Genomic DNA, 18379 nt, shown 5'->3' on the forward strand with positions numbered 1-18379 from the left:
CGCCCAGCTGGCTGGCTGCCATTAGGGCCCACTGTCGTCAGGGCCGGTCCAGGCAGATGTGCACGGAGGCGAATACAGTCAGGGCGCAATGTCAGGGCCCCCATTTCCAAACCGCGCCTTCCCTAAACTGTTAGGCAACCTGGTCCTCACGGCACAGGTGGGGCCACTCCCCCTTCCTCTCCTCCCAGAGCTCTCATTTCTCCAAAGGGCCACCTGGCTCTGCATGGTGCTAGGACAGTGAGTACAGCCACCCTCCGAGATGTGCCCCACGGAGCCGACAGCAGGCACACAGCTGGGACTGAACAGCTGGTTCCATGCGACCGGGTGGGGATGGGGTGAGCGGAGGGCAACAGGGAATGCTAGGCAAAGGTTGGCAGGAAGCAGTTTCAGTGGGGTCAGGGGGTGGGGAGTGACAGCATTCCACTTGGGCCCTGGCACCTGGGGAGAAAGGAAGGGTGGGTGGGGTGTCAGCCTGCACGGCTCCCACCTGCCCCAACGCCACACAAAACACGCGACCACCTTTCATCCGAAATCAAGGCTGTATTTATCTCCAACTGACATGAGAACAGAACGTTTAAAATAACCAGAGTCCACAGTGCAGACTCGGGGTTGAAATACAGAGCTGAACAAAGGAAAGGGCTGCAGATGGCTCAACAGTGGACGTCAGGGAACAAAGACGGACGCTGATGGCAGGACGTGGTGATGTTCGTGTGATTATGAAAGGAAAACTGAAACCAAAGGGGAATCACGCAAGGTGCGGGCGGGTGGCGGGACAAACTGGACAAACGTTTGCTAATGGTCTTCACAGAGAAAAGAGCCAGAAGTCTTTGTAATCAACCTTTAGACTCTTCTGAAATTCTACTTGTCAGGGGTAGTTCCCAGGAACACTGGTCAGCACGACGGTCCACACAAGTGTCCTTGTGGCCACAACTGCCCGTCCTGAAGCCCAGTGCCCGGAGCGGGCAGGTTTGCAGCTAGAACCTTGTCCCCTGCAGACAGCCGTCCAGCCGCCTGCGGGCGCTTGCATAGTTGGAGGGTCGGGGCGTGAAACTTCTGAGCGCTCCCACCCCACAGCGGGTGGGTTTTTGTGACCGCATTAAACAAATAAACAGGGATTTCTAGAAACTGTTTTTATAAAGTGTACCCAGGTTAAGAATTTAAGAACATCATAGATTTATATTAATAGACTATTTACACTTGTTCCATTTGTCTTTAAAAAAACTGAAAAGGAAATCTTACACTTCTCCGTAATAAGGCAAAAAACCAGTTTTTTACATTATTAATTATTATTTTAATATATATCTGTGACTTCGGTTCCAAGTACCAAGGGAGGGCCAGGGCCAGGCCTGAACGGGGGCCTCACAGTGTGTTGGACAAAATGACCGTTTTTTTCTCCATAAATAAGACAAAAAAACCCCTAGGGCTCTGGGAAAAGATCTGAGGCTGTTAAAACTGCAAATTCGAACTCAAAATTAAAAAGCAAAACTTTTTTTTCTTTTCAATGTCTAAAGAGCACAAAATTGAAAAAAATACAAATCTATTAAAAACGCTTCTCACCTGTGGGGGAAAATGTACAAACTTGAATTTTCTTCCAGTAGCCTAATCTTGAGCTCAGAAAACACCCCCAGAAAGGCTGTGCATTGCCCCGACCCCGCAGGCTGCAGGTGGAAAGGTGAGCGTCACCCGGGACCGGGACCGGGACCCACCCGGGACCGGGACCGGGACCGACGGGCCTGTGCTTAGTTCCGGAACGTGCAGGCCGCAGGTTCGCGGTGCGTGTGCGGGAAGCTGTCCGCGCCGGCGGCTCCGCAGGGCTACCGCGCCTCCACCTCCTGGGGGTTGCGCGAAGGGGAGTAGTCCCGCGCCTCGCCGGGCCCAGGGCCCCCGAGCGGCGTAGTCCTGCTTCGCGGCGGCGGCCCCGGGGGCGTGGGGGACCCGCCCGCGGCCACTAGTGGGGGCGGCGCGCCGAGCGCGGCGGCGGCGGGCGGGGTCCGCGCCAGGAGTCCGTGGTGCAGCGCGGCCGCGGGCCCCAGGCGCGGGTAGTGCAGGGCGCCCAGCGCGGGCAGGAGCGCAGCGCCGTCCAGGGCGGGGGCGGCGCCCAGGTGCGCGGCCCGCGCGCGCTCCAGCTCCTCGCGGCGCGCTTCCCGCAGGCGCTCGGGGCTGTAGTCGTGCGGCTCGCGGTCGCGGTAGGGGTGCTCGGGCGGCTCGAAGAGGGCGGCGGGGCCCGGGGCGGGGGCGGTGGGGACGGCGCGGCGCGGCAGCTCCAGGCCGCGGTAGGCGTCGCGCAGCGGCTCCCACGCGAAGCCCAGGCGCTCGCGGACAGCGGGGCCCGGGCCAAGCTGCAGGGGTGCGGGGGGCACGCGGTGCAGGCCGCCCCCCAGGGGCTCGAGTGCCTCGGCGTCCTCCCCGCGCTCCTCCTTGACCTTCACGTCTCCCTCGGGCGGCTTCCCTGGCTCGCGGCCCAAGAGGGCGGCCAGGCGCAGGCTGTCGCCCACGGTGGCCTTGCTGCAGGGGGACTGTGGGCGCGCCACCAGCTTGGCGCCGTCCTCCTTGGCGGGAGAGCGGCTCTCCTTGACGCGGGGCTCACCCTGGCCACGGAGCAGGAGGCCGCTGGCCGCGTGGCCGACGGGGGCTGCGGGTGAGGCCCGGCTCAGCAGACGTGTCTTCTCAAGGTCCCTGGAGTGAGACACACACACACACCCTCCCTCAGCCTGGGGGCGGGAAGATACTGCTGGTAACAGGACACTCCAAAGCAAGCTTTCTTGCTTCGTGGGGTCCCACCCCACGAAGTTCCAGTGAGGAATTTTGGGCGGTGCTGCTGCTGGGCCCCAAACCTACTCAGAGGGGCTGTGGCCTGGAATTCCTCATGGAATGAACAGCCTGGCTAGGGCTGATCACAGTTCAGCTGTCACCCATGAGGTGCTACCCAGGTCTGAGGGAAGGCAGATGGCTCTCGGCTGGGAACCACCCTGAGGACGGCCTGAGTGGGTCACACCTGAGGTGCCCCAACCACCCCTGCCACCTCTTCGCCACCAGCCAAATCCCCAGCACTCCACCCTCTCTCAGGTCCCTACAGGGCTGCCTCAGCTTCAAGTCCCCCAAGCCCCAAGCTCCCAACACTCTGCAGGGAGAGTACTGGCTCTCCCTGGAACAACCATGGGTTTCTCCCTGGTGTCTTTCCTGGGTCCTGTAACACGCTCCCACCTTCTGCACTAACCCACTGTCACCCCTCCCCTGCCTCACCCTCCCTTGAACCTGCCGTGTGGCCCCCCAGTGCCCTAGTAGTGCCTGGCATGCAGCAACACCCATGAGTGAAATGTCCCCAATTCACGATCGTGGGGACAAGTCTGTGTGTGGGCTCTGGGTGGACGGGCTGGGCATGGAGCCCTCTGCACCTGTCCACGGGACCAGCCCCACCCCCTCCTCGAGGACCCTCAGGTCTGACTACTGCTGACTCCCACCTCCCCTGCCCCAAGGCAGACAAGCTCAGCCCCCAGCCATGGCCCCCTGGAGCACAGGGGCCCCCACCTGCGTACAACAGCATCCTCTGCTCATCCAGGGCCAGAGGGGAGTCAGCAGCTTCCACTGCCCGGCTGTTCCCGGTTGCCCGGATGTCTGCTGCCCAGACCTTGCTCCACAGGGGATCATCTGGGGGGTCCTCCTCCCCTGGCCTTTCCCAGGTCTGAGGTGCAGCCTTCACCCCCTCCCGACAAGGGAGAGCTCCAGGGCCAGGGCCCCACTCACCGCTCCCGTTCCTCACGGCCCTTGTCCGGCTCTCGGTCGTGGTTGGTCAGGGCTGAGACCCGCTCGGAGTCCATGGGCTTGGGCCATGGGGGCGGCGTGGGGAAGGATGGCGGCGTGCGGTGCAGCCGGTTCCAGGCCTCGTGGGGGCTGGGCAGGCCATGAAGTGTGGAGCCCTCCTTAGGAGTAAACATGCTGCCACCTGCAGCTGGGGGCGGAGGGGAGTGGGGGGAACGTGAGGCAGCCGCCTCCCCCATGTCCCCTTTAAAACCGCAGGGCTGCCGGGGAGCAGCAGTCCCCAGATCCCAGGCCAGCACGGTGAGGATGTATTCCAGAGGTTGGCTGCAGGGGGCACCCTGCAGGGGGCTCAGGGTGTGGCCCAAACCCCACAGGGAACCCCATTCACACACATGCATGGGCAGGACCTGTGCACGGAGCCTGCCTGCCGCGAGTCACTTACTCAGCGCGTGGCTGCCGAGGCCTCCGAAGGCAGTGCTGCCAAGCGTCCCCAGGCCCCCAAAGGTGCTCGATCTGCTGAAAGGGTCTGTAGGGGCAGGCAGCCGGGTCTCAGGGGCCTGCATGGCTCCAAGACCCGGTGGGTGCCAACTATATAATCGCAGGGTACCCTGGTTCTTGGGGTAACCTCCCCACTCGTGTCCCCCCAGCCCTGAGGTCTGCAGAGGCCCAAGTTTCACGGACCTCTGGGGGAACCTACCTGTCAGGTGACCAGTGGGCAGGAAGCTGCCGGGATGGGCTGAGGGTCCAAACTGGTTGGTGGCAGGATGGGCGGCACCTGAGGGGGGGCAGGTTGGTGGAGCCCAGAGTGCATGTGGGGCGTCCTGTCTGTAGCTCACTCCCGGGTGGGGCTCCCCAGCTTCCTCTGTGAATTGCTACCTCCCACTCGGAGGAAGTGACTGGGACGTGGGCTTTAGTCACCTCCCCACCATCTGGAGGACCCCACGGAGGTGTACAGAGAGGGGTGATGGCAGCTCCCAGAGGAAAGAGAAGGTGGGGGCTGGACCTTTAGGGCTGAAGCCAGAGACCCCAGTTTCCAACAGAAGCTAAGAGATGGTTCTGGTTACTTAATGGGTCAGTCTTGGGTCCTAACGGAAATTGGCCTGAGTCACAGCTGCTAAAGACAGCAGTTTCTCCTGTGGTGCCCTCCAGCTGCAGGCCACAGGTGTCACCATGACATCCAGCCTGGCTCCTGCTGCTCCCACACCAAACCCCGTGGGCAGCCACATGGGGCACACACCCTTCACTCTAGAGGGAGGATTTATGGTAAAGACAGTGACAGGGGCGTCCCTTGGTCTCTCCAGCTCCCTCCCTATTTGGGGACCCTGACAATGATGCATTCTCATCTTCTTGGAGGTGGGCTGCCACAGACGAGCCCCACCCCAGATATACACCCCATGGATCTCCCGGCTACATTACCACTTCTCAGTGACTCATAAGCCAAAGAAATCAACCCAGAAATCAGGAACTAGCTTGCCCCAGTGCCAATGGAAATGGCATCAGATGTGGACTGCAGCTGGGGAATGCAGGGGAATGCAGGGAGACGCAGGGCCAGTGCAGACATTCTAGCTTCCAGCTCGTGGAGTCAGGAAAGGGTGGCAGAGCAAACACAGCAAGAAGAGAACAGGCCAGGGGCCAGCGCTGGACGATGCCCCACACATGGGGTGGGTGCCTGGCGCCCTGGAGGACACAGCCCTGTCTGGATGGGCATGTGCCAGGGACGGGGGTGGGTGGGGAGCCCAGGCTCTGAGCTGCACAGAGGGGGCTAAAGGCCCCACACCCAGGGGACAGCCTGTGGGCTCCAGCCTAACCAGGCTGCTGGCCACCAAGGGCCTTGGCACAGACGGACATGCCTTCTGAGGGACCCAGATTCCAGAGACCCTGCTGCCCAGGCCACCAGGGTATTACAGAGCCCCATTCTCATGAGGCCAGCCTGGGCAACCCCGTCCATGCCCATGACCACTGACCACACCCACAGGTGGTGGCGAGTACACCTGAAGACAGAGCAGGGAAGGGCAGGACGGAGGGCGGTCAGGAAGGGCCCTCTGAGGTGACATCCTGCAGCCGCTGCCCTGCAGCTCTCAGAGCCTGTGAGCAGGGCTGGCCCTCGGCTGGTGTCTGGGCGCTGGAATGGCAGGGCTCCCTCCCCTTGTCTGGAAGGACAGCCGCTCGTGCGCTCCTCCCGGGGTCTGTAACTGGGTTTGTGCAGGCCGGTGCCTGCCTGTGTGACCGGCCCCAAGAGAAGCCTGGCGCTGGGTCCCTAGAGCCGCCGTGGGTCCTGCTCAGGGAAGGACGCCATGGGAGCAGCCGGGGGCTTCCTGTTGACTGCTATGTCCCTCCACCGGGACACATCTTAGCCAGGGGCGGGGGGTGGAGTGATTTATGCTGAGTCCTGGGGGTGCCCCTGGGGACCCCCCAACGTGACTGTGGTGGGGCTGGTAGGGAGGGGTTGGTACGGGGAGGGCCGGAAGCTTCCTGCCATTCTGTGAAAAGCCAGAACCCTTGAGGGAGGCAGGTGGGGCTGGGGAGGACATCAGAAAGAGAAGGCCTGCAGAGGGCACAGGCCCGGCTCAGGCCAAGCTCTGGGGAAGCCACTCTGGGGGACAGTACAGTTAGCGTGAAGAAACAGGATGCAGCTGAGGCCCCGGCCGCCCCTCCCCCGGCCCCCGTGCCCTTACCTGAGCTGGAGAAGAGGGGCCTGGCCACATCCTGTGCATAGTGGGACCCTGCGAGCAGGCCCGGGCCGGGGGGTCTGCTGGACAAGTCCAGTTTGGCGCCCACCTCCAGCTTGTGGGGGTCCAGTGGTACCTGCCGAGAGGCAGGGTGTGTCAGGGCTGCCTGCATCAGAGGGCACCCCCACCTGCCATACGGCCCCTCTGGTCTCCAAGGCAGGTGTTCCCACTGCTGTTTCCCCTGACCTGGGAAGACCAAACCGCTGTCCTCACACATAACCCATAAGGACGCTGCCCCTCAGGCTTCCCTTTGTCTGTGGCTTTTGAAATCCGCTGTGCTTTATGTTACTCTACGTTAGCTGGACGTTATTTGCATTGCAAACACTTTGTGTTGAGATTTTGGAGACCTGATTTGAAAAGGTAGAGTCACACACCCACGCAGGTTCCCACTGACTGAATTTAGCATCAGCAGGCAGTGACCCCCGAGGCCTTCCTGGCTTTGCCCGGAGCCCCCGCTCCCCGCAGTGAGTTCCGGCAGCAAGTTCTGGCAGCGGAGATGCTTTCGCTGGTAGCAATGCCACAGGGGTGCTCTGTGCCCTGCGAGGACATCAGCCTCCTTCACTGGCTTTCTAGGGGTCCCGCATGAGCACTGCATACTGACACGCGGTGTTTTGTGACAGTCTGTTTTGTTGACATGCAGTTCATAGCACATTCAGGTGTGGTGACTAACATATTGTGCATGGAGGAAACGTGTTACCTGAGATGGCAGTAAAGGGTGTTAGGCCCCTTGTATGACACGGTCACTTGTCCCCGTCCTGCTCCCATGAGGGGCCTCGCCCACTATGCCCCATTCCCCGCCAACGGTTTCCAGACCTCCTGTGGTTGCCTCTTTCCCATGTCTTCAGGGAACCTGCTCAGAGCCCCTACACAGCCAGGGCGCCTGCCCCCGCTTCTGGGACAGCAATGGCCTGGCACCCCTAGCTGGCCTCTTGCTCACTGTCGGTCCCTTCCAAGAGGACACAAGCATCCAAGAGCTTTTAATCTCCTTTGTTCAGTGCTGAAAACTCAGGCACACAGCAGGTGCTCAATAAATGCTTGGGGGAAAGAACAGGCGGCAGTGTCAGAGGCCCATGGGGAGGGCTGGACTCACCCTGGTGGCACCAGCACAGGTGCCCGTGGCTGCTCCACCCACCAGTGGGCCGTGACCTGGGGCTCCCCATGCAGCATGGGGCTGCCTCCTCCCCAGCTCTGACCCCACAGCCCAGCCCAGCGCCCGGGCAAGGGGGAAGCAGCAGACACCTGAGGAGCTCAGACACACGTGCGCACGTGTGTGAACACTGTGGGTCTGCTGGCAGGACGAGCGCTGGGCTCACCTTGGTCCTCTGCTGATGCCGGTAGATCTGCCAGGCAATCTGCACGTGCACCGCGCACCACCGGCCCGGCTTCTGCGACAAACGGGCAGCTCAGTGCGCGGCCGGGGACTCCTCGTGCCCCCACCATCACCCCGGACTCCTGTTGTCACGGGGCACCCCCACAGCCACTCAGAGGCACCCAGAGAGCTCCCCAGCCATGGACCCCCGAGGCCCCACCACACCCCTTCCTCCCAAGGACACATGCACACACTCACCCTCACTGCTGTCCGGTATGGGTCGGACACCTGTCACCAACAGAGGAAGCGTTAGGTCCAGGCTCTGTTGGTGGCTGAGCCCCAGGGGTGGGTGGGGACACACCTTCATGGGGGGAGGCTGGGTTGGCGGGATGTCACGGGGGGAGGGGGGGAGGAGGCACCCCTGCCACCTACCCCAGGGCCCTTCTGCAAGAGGGTGTGGACAGCGCTGGCCCGGCCTGTTACCTCGAGTGGGTTTGAAGTCTGAGGAGAGAGGAACAGGGCATGATGCGTCTGCGGGGCCCCCAGGCCCCGTGCCCACCTTGCCGAGTTGCCCTGCACATGGCACCCGGGGGCAGCCCAGCTTCCCACCACATCCTCAGCCCAAAGGTTTCTGTCAAAGCGGGAAGAAGGGGCTCTCGAAGCTGCTGTGCCCGGGTCAGGATCTGGGCTGGGGGCCGAGATAACCCTGCCCCAGGGAAGGTGAGAAGAAGCCCAATCCTGGGGCCTCCTCCTGTTCTGCCAGCCCCGCCCATACCTCACCCCAACTCTGAGCTCTCCCGGCTGAGGCAGGAGACGAGGCATGAAGCCTGGCTCCTGTGGACCCTGCTGACCAGAAGGCCCCGCCAGCTGCAGTCCAGACTGGAGATCCAGGGGTTCCACACACAGGCTGTGTCCCGTCAGGGGGTGCACATGTCCAGTGTCCTCTCTGCACGCTGCCACCCCTATCCCTGGGGATGCCTCCATGCCCGCCCCACCTCTGGGAGCAGCTGGTACCTTGGGCTGAAAAGCGCCCTGCAGGGACCCAAAGGGGCCTGGGTGTGGGAGCAGGGTGGGCAGTCCCGGGATGGCAGGAGGGAAGGACGGGAAAAACTGCAAAAGAAGTAGGGAGGGCGTTCCAAGGCTCTGGTGGGAAGCTCGGACGTCCTGGTGGGGACGCTGGCCCAGCCCTCTGGTCTCCCCCACTCCCCACCCCCCACAGTAGGCATGTGGCAACAGACAAGGTCTCTGAGCAGTTGCAACCCCAGCCCTGCCCCCACCCTGCAGCAGTCCACACAGAATTGCAGGGACACTCACGTTGGAATGTCGGAAGTAGGGGCTGTCCAGCTTGGGCGTGTACTTGTCAAACTGGAAGGGAAGAGGTGATGGGTGAGGCCTCCTCCTGCATGCCAACGCCCTCCACTGGGCCCAGCACCCACCACCCCATCAGGCCAGGCGGTGCCCGGGTGGCCATCCTGCCTCCTGCGGCTGGTGGTCTGCAGCCAGCTGTCCCGTGGCCCTGAACTGGCGCTGTGGGGCCGAGTTCTCAGGCTGGGTGCAGCCCTTCCCTGTCCCAGTGGTCCCGCTGTGGAAGGCGGATAGCGCACATTTGCCCATGTAGGCCTCCCGCTGTGCCCGCTGAGACCAGGAAAAGGGGACTGCAGCCACAACGGGGGGCATGGAGCCCAGGGCTGGTGGTCAAGCTGTGGGACACACCCAGGCCACGGGCAAAGCCCGGTGGGAGCGGAGGGGCCCACACCCCACACAGCAGCCGGCTCATGAGACCAGGCCTTGGCCTGGGCATCCCGGGAGAGGCGCGTGTTTCCCATGGCTGCTCAGTATGTTTTGGGCCTCCAGGCCTACGCTCTGCTGCAAACCAAGATGTCGAGGACCCTATGTGGGGACAACGGGCCCCCAGGCCATGTCACACACATGTGGACACGGGGTGCCCGCCCAAGGCCAGGACAGGGGGACCAGAGGGAGACCAGGAGGGGGCTAGACAGACAGACGGACAGAAGGGTGGTGCGGGCAGCGTGCGTGCGGGCGGAGTGTCTGTGTGTGCCTGCCTGTGTCCCGACGCCCGGGCGCCCCGCCTGCCTGCACGGGGGCCTACGCACCGGCCGGGCTGCGGCGGGCGGCAGGAGCGGCGTCGGGGGCAGCCCCGCGGGGAAGGGGGCGAATGTGTGTTGGTGCTGGTGTGTGTGTTGGTGTGTGTGTTGGTGCTGGTGGAACTCCGCCCGCAGCAGAGCCCCCGGGCCCAGGGGGGCGCCGGGCCGCTCGGCGCTCTGGACCAGAAAACGCGCGTTCAGCTCTTGCCTGAGCAGCTCGTGATCTACAAGAGAAAAAGAGAGAGACAGAGAGGCACGTCGGCCGTGGGCTCCCGGCGGGGCGAGGCGGATAGTCACCTGGCACTCCCGGCTTCGGCAGGCCAAGCCGTGGTGGCCACTGGCTACGTGCGGGCCCCAGGGTGGAGGTAAGAGAGGTGCCTGTGACCATGTACCAATCAGAATCCCCGCATGAGGCTGGCAATACATGATTGGCTGGCTGAATGAGATCAACAGGCTGGCATCTAAAGACAAGAGAGAACACGGTGAGCCTGGGGCCCGCTCAGGCCCACAGGGAGCCTGCCCGGCCAGGCCACCCAGACCAGTGTCCTAGCCCATGCTGGGCCACTGCGCTCGCTGCCCTAGCCATCTGGGCTGACTGAGAATATTGTTAAGAATTTGGAGACGAGACTGAGGGAGAAATCCTGAATGACCCAAAACGTGAGCCCAAGGAAGCCTCTGCCGGAACCAGGGCGGGGGCACTGTTTACCTCAGACCCCTCCACTCCACAGTTCGGCTCTACCCACACCCCCAAAGAACCTCGGTCCCCAACACACTAGAGATGAAAGAAGAGAAGACACAGCAGCCTCCCCGCCCCCAGCTGCCTGGCTCAGGACCTGCTCCCACGCATGCACGGCCTCGTCTGCACGGGGCAGTGGGCCACCCGGGGAAAGATGGCCTGCTGGGGCCACCGGAGTGCTGGGGCGCTGAGGGGGGGGCAAGGGATCCGGAGCAGGCGGGGAGGTTGTGCCTCGGGGGCTGACACCCCCCACCCCACCCCCGGGCCCGGCCCTCCCCACTGATCACCGAGTGGAGGGGAACAGACAGTGACCCTGTCCCTACGAAGGGCGGGCGGGCGCGCGGACCTACCGGCGGGGTGTCCTGGGATGACCAAGCTGTTGGCCGGCAGCGCCGGGGGCGGGGGCAGTGTCGCGGGGGCGGCGAACATGGCCGCCGCGTGGTGCTGGTGCTGGGCCTGCGAGCGCAGCGCCAAGTGTGAGGTAGACAGGTGGGCGCCGGGCCCGTGCGGCGACAGGGACGCGTGCTTGGCGAGCCCGAGGCTGGCGCCGCTGCTGGCACTGCTGCTCCTGCTGCAGGGACGGGGGTCAGTGCCCGCCCGCCCCCCGCCCCCTGCCTGCCCCCGCCCCTGCCGCCCCGCGCCCACCTGAGGCTGTGCAGGCCGTTGTGCGCAGCCGGGCCGACGCTGGGGCCGGGGCCGGGCCCCGGGAAGGCGCCCAGCGGGAGAGGCACGTGTGTCGGGAGCGGGGCCCGGGGCTGCGGGGGCGCAGGCGGCGGCTGCGGGCTGAGGCGGAGCCGCGCGGGGGCCTCCTTCTTGACCCGCGGGCTGGCGCAAGCGCCCAGCGCGGGGCCGGCGGAGGGCGCGGGGCTGCGCACGGAGGGCAGGAAGGGGGGCTCGGCGCTCAGCTCGCGGCTGCGCTCCAGGCCCGAGACCTTGGGCGCCGCCCCGGCCTTGGCCTCGGACTTCTCGCCCAACGCGGGGCCTGCGGAGACAAGAGCCGGAGTTAAGCAGCAGGCCTGGCTCATTTCATGCAGCCCACAGCCTGGGAGGGGTCCTGTCGCCGCCGTTTCCGCTGGGTCAGGCAGCGAGGTCACCGCCAGGGCCCTGCCTCCCACCGCTCACTCCCAGAGGGCCAACTGCCTGGAAGTGTCCTGTTCTTGGCAACCCCGGCAGGGGACGTGGTGCAGCACACGAGGTGCAGCACACGAGGTGCAGCACACGAGGTGCAGCACACGAGGTGCAGCACACGAGGTGCAGCACACGAGGTGCAGCAGAGTGGGCCCACGAAGGGTGCTGGGCTCCCCGCCTGTCCCACCTGGCTGCCAACTCTCGGCTGGAGCTTTGCTTCCTGCCTTGGTCCACTCTTTCTGGAATGACCCAGGTGAGCCATGGTCTAAGCCCTCTTGGGGCCCATGGATGAGAGCCTCCTTCTGGGGAGGGAGGAGGCTGCTGCTCCCCCACACTGCCTGGGTGGGTGGGGAGGGGGGCAGACAGCCTGGCCTGCTCCCTCGTCACCTGCCAGTGACTACAACTCTTGGAGCTGTGGGCCTCTGCTCACGTCATGACCTCAAGCTCCTGCCTGTTCATTCCTCAGGTCACATGCCGGAGGCACTCCAGGTGGAGGGCACAAGTCCAGGCCAGAGGCACTGCCACCCATCTGAGCAGCTTTGCACCCAGGGACAATGTCCAGTTTCTCAAGAGTGGAAATCCAGGTGGCTGAGTGTGGCCACCCCAACGGGCTGCTGGCAGACCCACTTTCTCAGCTGAGTGAAGCCCCGTGACCCAGGCCGCAGCTAGATGGCGAGGTCAAGGTGGGCTGGGGCTTCTGGGATGCTCCTTCCTTGTGGAAACAGGAAATGGCCCTTCTATCTGTTGCCCCCCAGGGACACTGGCCCTGCACTCCTATCTCTCCTACATTTTGAGAAGCAAGAGCAGCCATCAGGATGGAAAGAGGCAGGCGTGAGCCACCAATGTCCCAGCTCTCCCAGAACCTTCTAGAACCTCCACCCTTCACTGGGAAAGTGTGAGCACTGCCAGTGGCCACCCCCGACATGCACCTCTGGGTGCCTCAAAGCCTTGGCTGGTTCATGAGTGGAGCCTGGTAGTGGACTGAATTGTGCCAAAAATACATGTGCAAACTGTACCCCACCATTTGTGAACGGAACCTTATTTGGAAAAGCAGTCTTTGGAGATGTGATCAAGCTAAGAATCTCAGGATGAGATTGCCTTGGAACAGTGTGGGCCCCAAATGCAGTGAGAGAAGCATGGCTGCCAGCCCAGGGACGCACAGGTCTGCAGGCAACAGCAAAAGCTGGAAGAGGCAAGAAGGACTGTCTCTGGCCTCATGCTCTGCTCCCGGAACCTGACCCAAGACGGCCCCACTGGGCTGCTGTGACTTCAGGAGTGTCCCATACCTGCCCGGCCCGGGACCCAGGCCATAGAGGTGCTTACCTTTATCGGCTGCCGGGGCAAAGAGCTTCTCGGAGCCCACCGACACCTGCAAGAGAGAGGAGGGTCAGAGCCAGAGGGACCCCGGGGGCTGGGGTGAACCTGGTCCTTACACCCTGCCACTGGCACCCAGGAAGCAGCTTTGGGCAGGTTTTGGGCACGAGAGGGCTGCCAGGACTGGTCAGACATATCCACTCGCACACACAGCCCCCACGTGGGAGGATGGCCACCTAGGACCTGGCCTGCAATGGGGGAACCACGATGCCCCAGTCAGCAGGGACGTGGGGGCTCCGCATGGCCCTGCCATGTAGGGGGATGGCACTTGGCAATCTGGGCGCCTCCTGGCAGTGCCAACACCAGGAACACAGCTCCGCTGGGCCTGGCACCCAAGCGTGGGGCAGAGTCCAGGATGTCTGCCCACCACCCAGTGCCCCAGGGGCGAAGAGACTACAGAGCACCATTCGCCACCACTCAGACCGCCTGAGGCGCGGGTCTGGGTGCGGACATGGCCCCTCAATGGCCCCACGGCTCACGGGACAAGCCAGATAAGGCTGCCCCCAGTAGACCTTTCTTTCTGGTTTTTCTTAAACGGCATCACTAAGCTATAATTCACAAATCATATAATTTACCCACTGAAGGTTGTAGTGTGTTCCTAGCCACAAGCAACCATCACGTCAGTTTTAGAATGTTATCCTCACCCCAAACCTCACAGTCCCAGCCCGGGACCACTGCTCTGTGTCTGCAGACACCCGAAGGGTGTACAAAGCAGCCAGTGGTGCCACTGGGTGGAAGTCTGAGGTACCAGAGCTGCACCCCAGGAGAACGGCCATAACCAAAACCTGGAAAACAGCGGGCACTGGAGAGAACGCCAAGGAACTTGTGCAGTCTTGGTGGGAACGTGAAATGTGCAGCCGCTGTGGTGAGCGGTATGGCAATTCCTCAGAAATCAAGTGAAGGATGGCCATGTGACCCAGCAGTCCACTTCTAGGTCTACAGGTCTGACAATTAAGTTCATGAACTTGTTGCTAATGCTGTTGCTAACCTCGTTTGATATCAGAGGGATTATTCGTTATGAATAACAAACAGTTAACCAAGTTTACTATTTGGAAGTGCTGAAAAGGCTGCGTGAAAAAGTTAGATGACCTGGGGCCGGCTGGTGGCTCAGGCGGTTGGAGCTCCATGCTCCTAACTCCGAAGGCTGCCGGTTCAATTCCCACATGGGCCAGTGGGCTCTCAACCACAAGGTTGCCAGTTCAACTCCCGCAGGGGATGGTGGGCTCCACCCCCTGCAACTAAGATTGAACACGGCACCTTGAGCTGAGCTGCCACTGCGCTCAGTTGGTTGGAGCGCGTCCTCTCAACACAAGGTTGCTGGTTCGACTTCCGCAAGGGATGGTGGGCTGCGCCCCTGCAACTAGCAACGGCAACTGGCCCTGAAGCTGAGCTGCGCCCTCCACAACTAAGACTGAAAGGACAACAACTTGACTTGGAAAAAGTCCTGGAAGTAAACACTGTTCCCCCATAAAGTCCTGTTCCCCTTCCCCAATAAAATCTTTAAAAAAAAAAAAAAGTTAGATGACCTGAACTTTACGCCAACAATTCATGGCTCTTGCATCACAACAATGCACCAGCTCTCACAGCACTGTCTGTGAGGGAGTTTTTAGCCAGTAAACAAATAACTGTATTTGAACACTCTCCCTACTCACCTGATCTGGCCCCCAATGACTTCTTTCTTTTCCTGAAGATAAAGGAAATATGGAAAGGAAGACATTTTGATGACATTCAGGACACCAAGGCTAATACGACAACAGCTCTGATGGCCATTCCAAGAAAAAGAGTTCCAAAACTGCTTTAAAGGGTGGACTAGGCGCTGGCATTGGTGCATAGCTTCCCAAGGGGAGGACTTCGAAGGTGACCGTACTGATATTCAGCAGTGAGGTATGTAGCACTTTTTCCAGGATGAGTTCACGACCTTAATTGTCAGAGTTTGTATGCCCCACAGAACTGAAAGCAGGGTCTGGAAGAGAGGCGGGCACACCCACGCTCACAGCAGTGGCTCTCACAACAGCTAAAACGTGGAAGTCACCAAATGTCCATTGAGGTTGGAGGGGTAAGCAAGACGTGTTCCACTCACATGGGAACGCCACTCACTTTTAAAAGGAAGGACAATCTGACCCCTGCTCCAATGTGGACGGACCCTGACAACACTATGCTCAGTGACATAAGCGGGTCACAAGAGGACAAATACTGGGAGACTGCACTCACATGAGGTCCATGGACGAGGCAGATTCATGGAGACAGAAGACAGACGGTGGTGACTGGGGCTGGGGGCTACTGTTTAATGGGGACAGAGTTTCAATTTGGGAAGATGGGAAGTTCTGGAGATGGTGGTGGTGATTATTGTATGACAATGTGAATGTTTACTGCCACCAAACTACTCTTAAACATGGGTAAGATGGTAAATTTTCTCATGTGTATCTTGACACAATAAATAAAAATGTAAAGAGAAAAGCAGGAGGGAGCTTTTTGGGATCATGAAGACATTGTCTGACTGTGGCGCTGGATATGCAGCTGCAGCATTTGTCAAAACGCAGCAAACTGTGCACTTAGAACAGGTGCGTTTTATCGCATACAAATTCTGCTGCAGGAAGAACTTTGACCCCAAGATGCTGTGCGGCTGCAGGACCCACCAGGTGGGCAGGCGGAGACGGGAATCTGAACAGATGGGCCGTGTGGGCCATGCGGCTGGGACTGCGAGTGTCGAATGGGGTGTGACACAGCTCGCTGCTTGGACAGGGCCACCGGGATCCCATTTTGCTCCCACACTAGAATAACTCCAAGCCGATCGCTGACACAAATGTGAAAACAAACCATAAACATATGACGCCGCAGCCTGGCACTCTACGACCATGCTGCAATGGGGTCAGCTCTTAGCAACCACGTCCCCAAAACCCAAATGGAAGAAAACAGTGGCAAATGCAGTCCTGAACACAGTGTGTGAGGGCGGGGACACAGCCCACGGTCAGCCATGAAGCCAGAGGGTCCCAGACAGGGAAGGTGGGAGCACAGGGCTCACCCCACCCACCGGCCAGACCCCCAAGGCCACCTGCGACCTCCTCACGCGCACCAGGTGGACACAGGCCCAGTCACGTGTCTGCACAGGGACACCATGGCCGTAACCTCTTCCTGCGTTTGTTTCCACACTGGTTTGTTTTTTCTGGCACATTCTGTATGGTGAGTATAGGCTGTTAGGTATTCGAGTCCCTGGACTGTCACCTCACCCCAAGGAGTCACCAAGGGGGTCTACAGGAGCAGGATGGGGTGGGTGTCAATCCTGGGGCACCGCTGGCATTGCCAGCCCTGCCTGCCCTCAGGGCCCATCCCAAGGGAGAACAAAGGTGTCTGCACAGTGACGACACCTCAGGCACTGACCCAAATCTGCCCAGAACTGAGGCTGAGGCCAGGTTCACTCACAACCACTGTACCCCACCTGAGGGTGCATGGGTCACCTGCCTGCCCACTGGTCCAGGGCTTCCCACAGACCCTCGTGCCTTCCAGGTTGGGTCCTCGAGGACCCAGGAGAGTGGGGCTCTGCCCTAATGAGGCCGTCCCCTTAAGGTCTTCATTACCGGCTGCTCTGAGAACCCCTCTGGACCTTATGAGCAGCCTCCAGGGTCCCCAGCTTGGTGCCACTGCCCCAGGGCTTCTATCTCCCCTTGGCGGCAGATGGACTGAAGAGCTCTGGCCCCAGCTGGCAGCTTTCATCACCCTTGGGATGTGGGCCTCGGGCAAGGAGGCCTGTGCCCACCACCAGCCACCAGGTCTGGATGTCCTTTTAGGTGGGTGAAGAAGGGAAGCGGGTGTGAGACTTGGGTCCCACAGCACCCAGTGGCAGATCTGCAGAGCCTTCCCTGGGTGGAAGCTCTCCAAGCATCACCATGGGACTCGCCACTATCTGAGCAAGGCCGTGTCAGAAGGGAACATTGTAGAGGCATCACTCAGAAAACGCATTTGTTCTCATGGGGCATGGCTCCTCTTGGTGCCAGCCTGGAGAGCGGGCAAGTTCATCTAAGGCTGCTGGCCCCCCTTACCCCCCCAGTTGGGTTCTGGTTCGGTTCAAGGCCTGGGCCAGAGCATGGGCTCCCAGGGCCAGGAGGTGGCGCCCCCGACACTGGAAAAATCAGTGGGAGCGAGGGGCGGGGTTGGGGAAGACGCTCAACAGCAGTCGTCTGCAGGTTGAAAAGGGTAGCTCTGGTGTCTTCCCTACCCGTTCAGGCCCCCTGGCAAAGGCAGAAAGACCACTGTCCTGGGTTCATCGGGTCCCTACACCCCACTCTGTCAATTAAAAGTTTGCTCAGAGAAGTTGAGGGATTCCCGTTCCCGCAGGCGTCCTGGGTAGGGACCCCCGGGTTCCACCGCACCGGTGAGGGCCAGGCCCCGGCCACCCCCATCCGGGAAGACGCAACAGACACCCGCAGGCACAGGACCTCTGGAGTGGAGGGCCGCGGCCCAGGTTGCAGCCCCTTCCCAGTGCAGGTACAGAGGTGCGCCTGCTGGGACTCGCCCCTGCACGCAGGCCCTCTGCTCCGTTCCAGGAGGGGTGTGGGGCGAGGCAGTAGCCGACTCAAGGCGGGGGGCGGGGGCGGACCGGGGGCAGCCCCAGAGCAGCCGCCAGTCCTGAAATAATAACTTCCCTAGGACTATTTCTCTAGACGTGACCAGGGGGCCACATCCATCTCCAGTCCTGGCACTGAGCCTATTTGGGGGTGGAAGGAAGGGGTCATTCCAGGCCAAAGTACAGGTGCGAGGTCCCCGGACGCAGGTACAGGGTCCCGGTGGAGGGGTACGCCCGGCAGGGAGACTGGCAGGGCCACCATTCACTTTCCCGAGGTGAGTGATCCCGGCCGTGGGCGGCGGTCACGGCGCGCTTTGTCTGCGAGGGCCAAACCCGCGGGGCAGCCTCTGCCGAGACACGCGGCACAGCCTCCGCCGGCCGCGCCCCGCCCCGCCCCAGACAAAGAACTCCAACTCCGGGCAGGTGAACGCGGCAGGCGCCAGAAACCCGGGTGGCCGAGGCGGCGTCGGGGCGCAGACAAAGGCGCGCGCCCCCCACGACGCCCGGCCCGCCTCCGCCGCAGGCCCCACAGCCGAGGCCCGGGACCCTCTACCGGGCTGCACCCCGGCCCGCCTGCCGCCACGTGCGCCCCCAGGGCTCAACCGAAGGGACGCTGGGTCTCCCGCACCCGGCTCCGGGGAGGCACGGGGTGGGCAGAGCGCCGGGGGCCTCTCCGGC

At 61.9% G+C, this 18379-nt stretch overlaps 1 protein-coding gene across 8 annotated transcripts in view; it reads right to left on the bottom strand.

Annotated features, from left to right (window-relative positions):
- Positions 1 to 520: 520 nt before the first annotated feature.
- Positions 521 to 18379, bottom strand: part of FBRSL1 (fibrosin like 1) — a 67543-nt gene continuing 49684 nt past the window's right edge. Inside the window, exons 6-20 of one of the 8 annotated variants that reach the window (XM_081036359.1) lie at positions 13090 to 13135; positions 11284 to 11620; positions 10989 to 11209; positions 10295 to 10363; positions 9912 to 10126; positions 9112 to 9162; positions 8812 to 8907; positions 8230 to 8298; positions 8056 to 8085; positions 7802 to 7870; positions 6435 to 6564; positions 4457 to 4534; positions 4202 to 4285; positions 3745 to 3949; positions 521 to 2676 (exon numbers count right to left, since the gene is read on the bottom strand). In XM_081036359.1, the coding sequence (XP_080892485.1) occupies positions 1815 to 2676; positions 3745 to 3949; positions 4202 to 4285; positions 4457 to 4534; positions 6435 to 6564; positions 7802 to 7870; positions 8056 to 8085; positions 8230 to 8298; positions 8812 to 8907; positions 9112 to 9162; positions 9912 to 10126; positions 10295 to 10363; positions 10989 to 11209; positions 11284 to 11620; positions 13090 to 13135 (2562 nt within the window). In that variant the 3' untranslated portion in view covers positions 521 to 1814. Of the gene's footprint in view, positions 2677 to 3744; positions 3950 to 4201; positions 4286 to 4456; positions 4535 to 6434; positions 6565 to 7801; positions 7874 to 8055; positions 8086 to 8229; positions 8299 to 8811; positions 8908 to 9111; positions 9163 to 9911; positions 10127 to 10199; positions 10364 to 10988; positions 11210 to 11283; positions 11621 to 13089; positions 13136 to 18379 lie in introns of all 8 variants that reach the window. The other 7 variants (XM_081036358.1, XM_081036360.1, XM_081036362.1 and 4 more) reach the window with 7 other exon arrangements.

Source organism: Rhinolophus hipposideros, assembly GCF_964194185.1.
Source record: "Rhinolophus hipposideros genome assembly, chromosome: 24".
NCBI lineage: Eukaryota > Metazoa > Chordata > Mammalia > Chiroptera > Rhinolophidae > Rhinolophus > Rhinolophus hipposideros.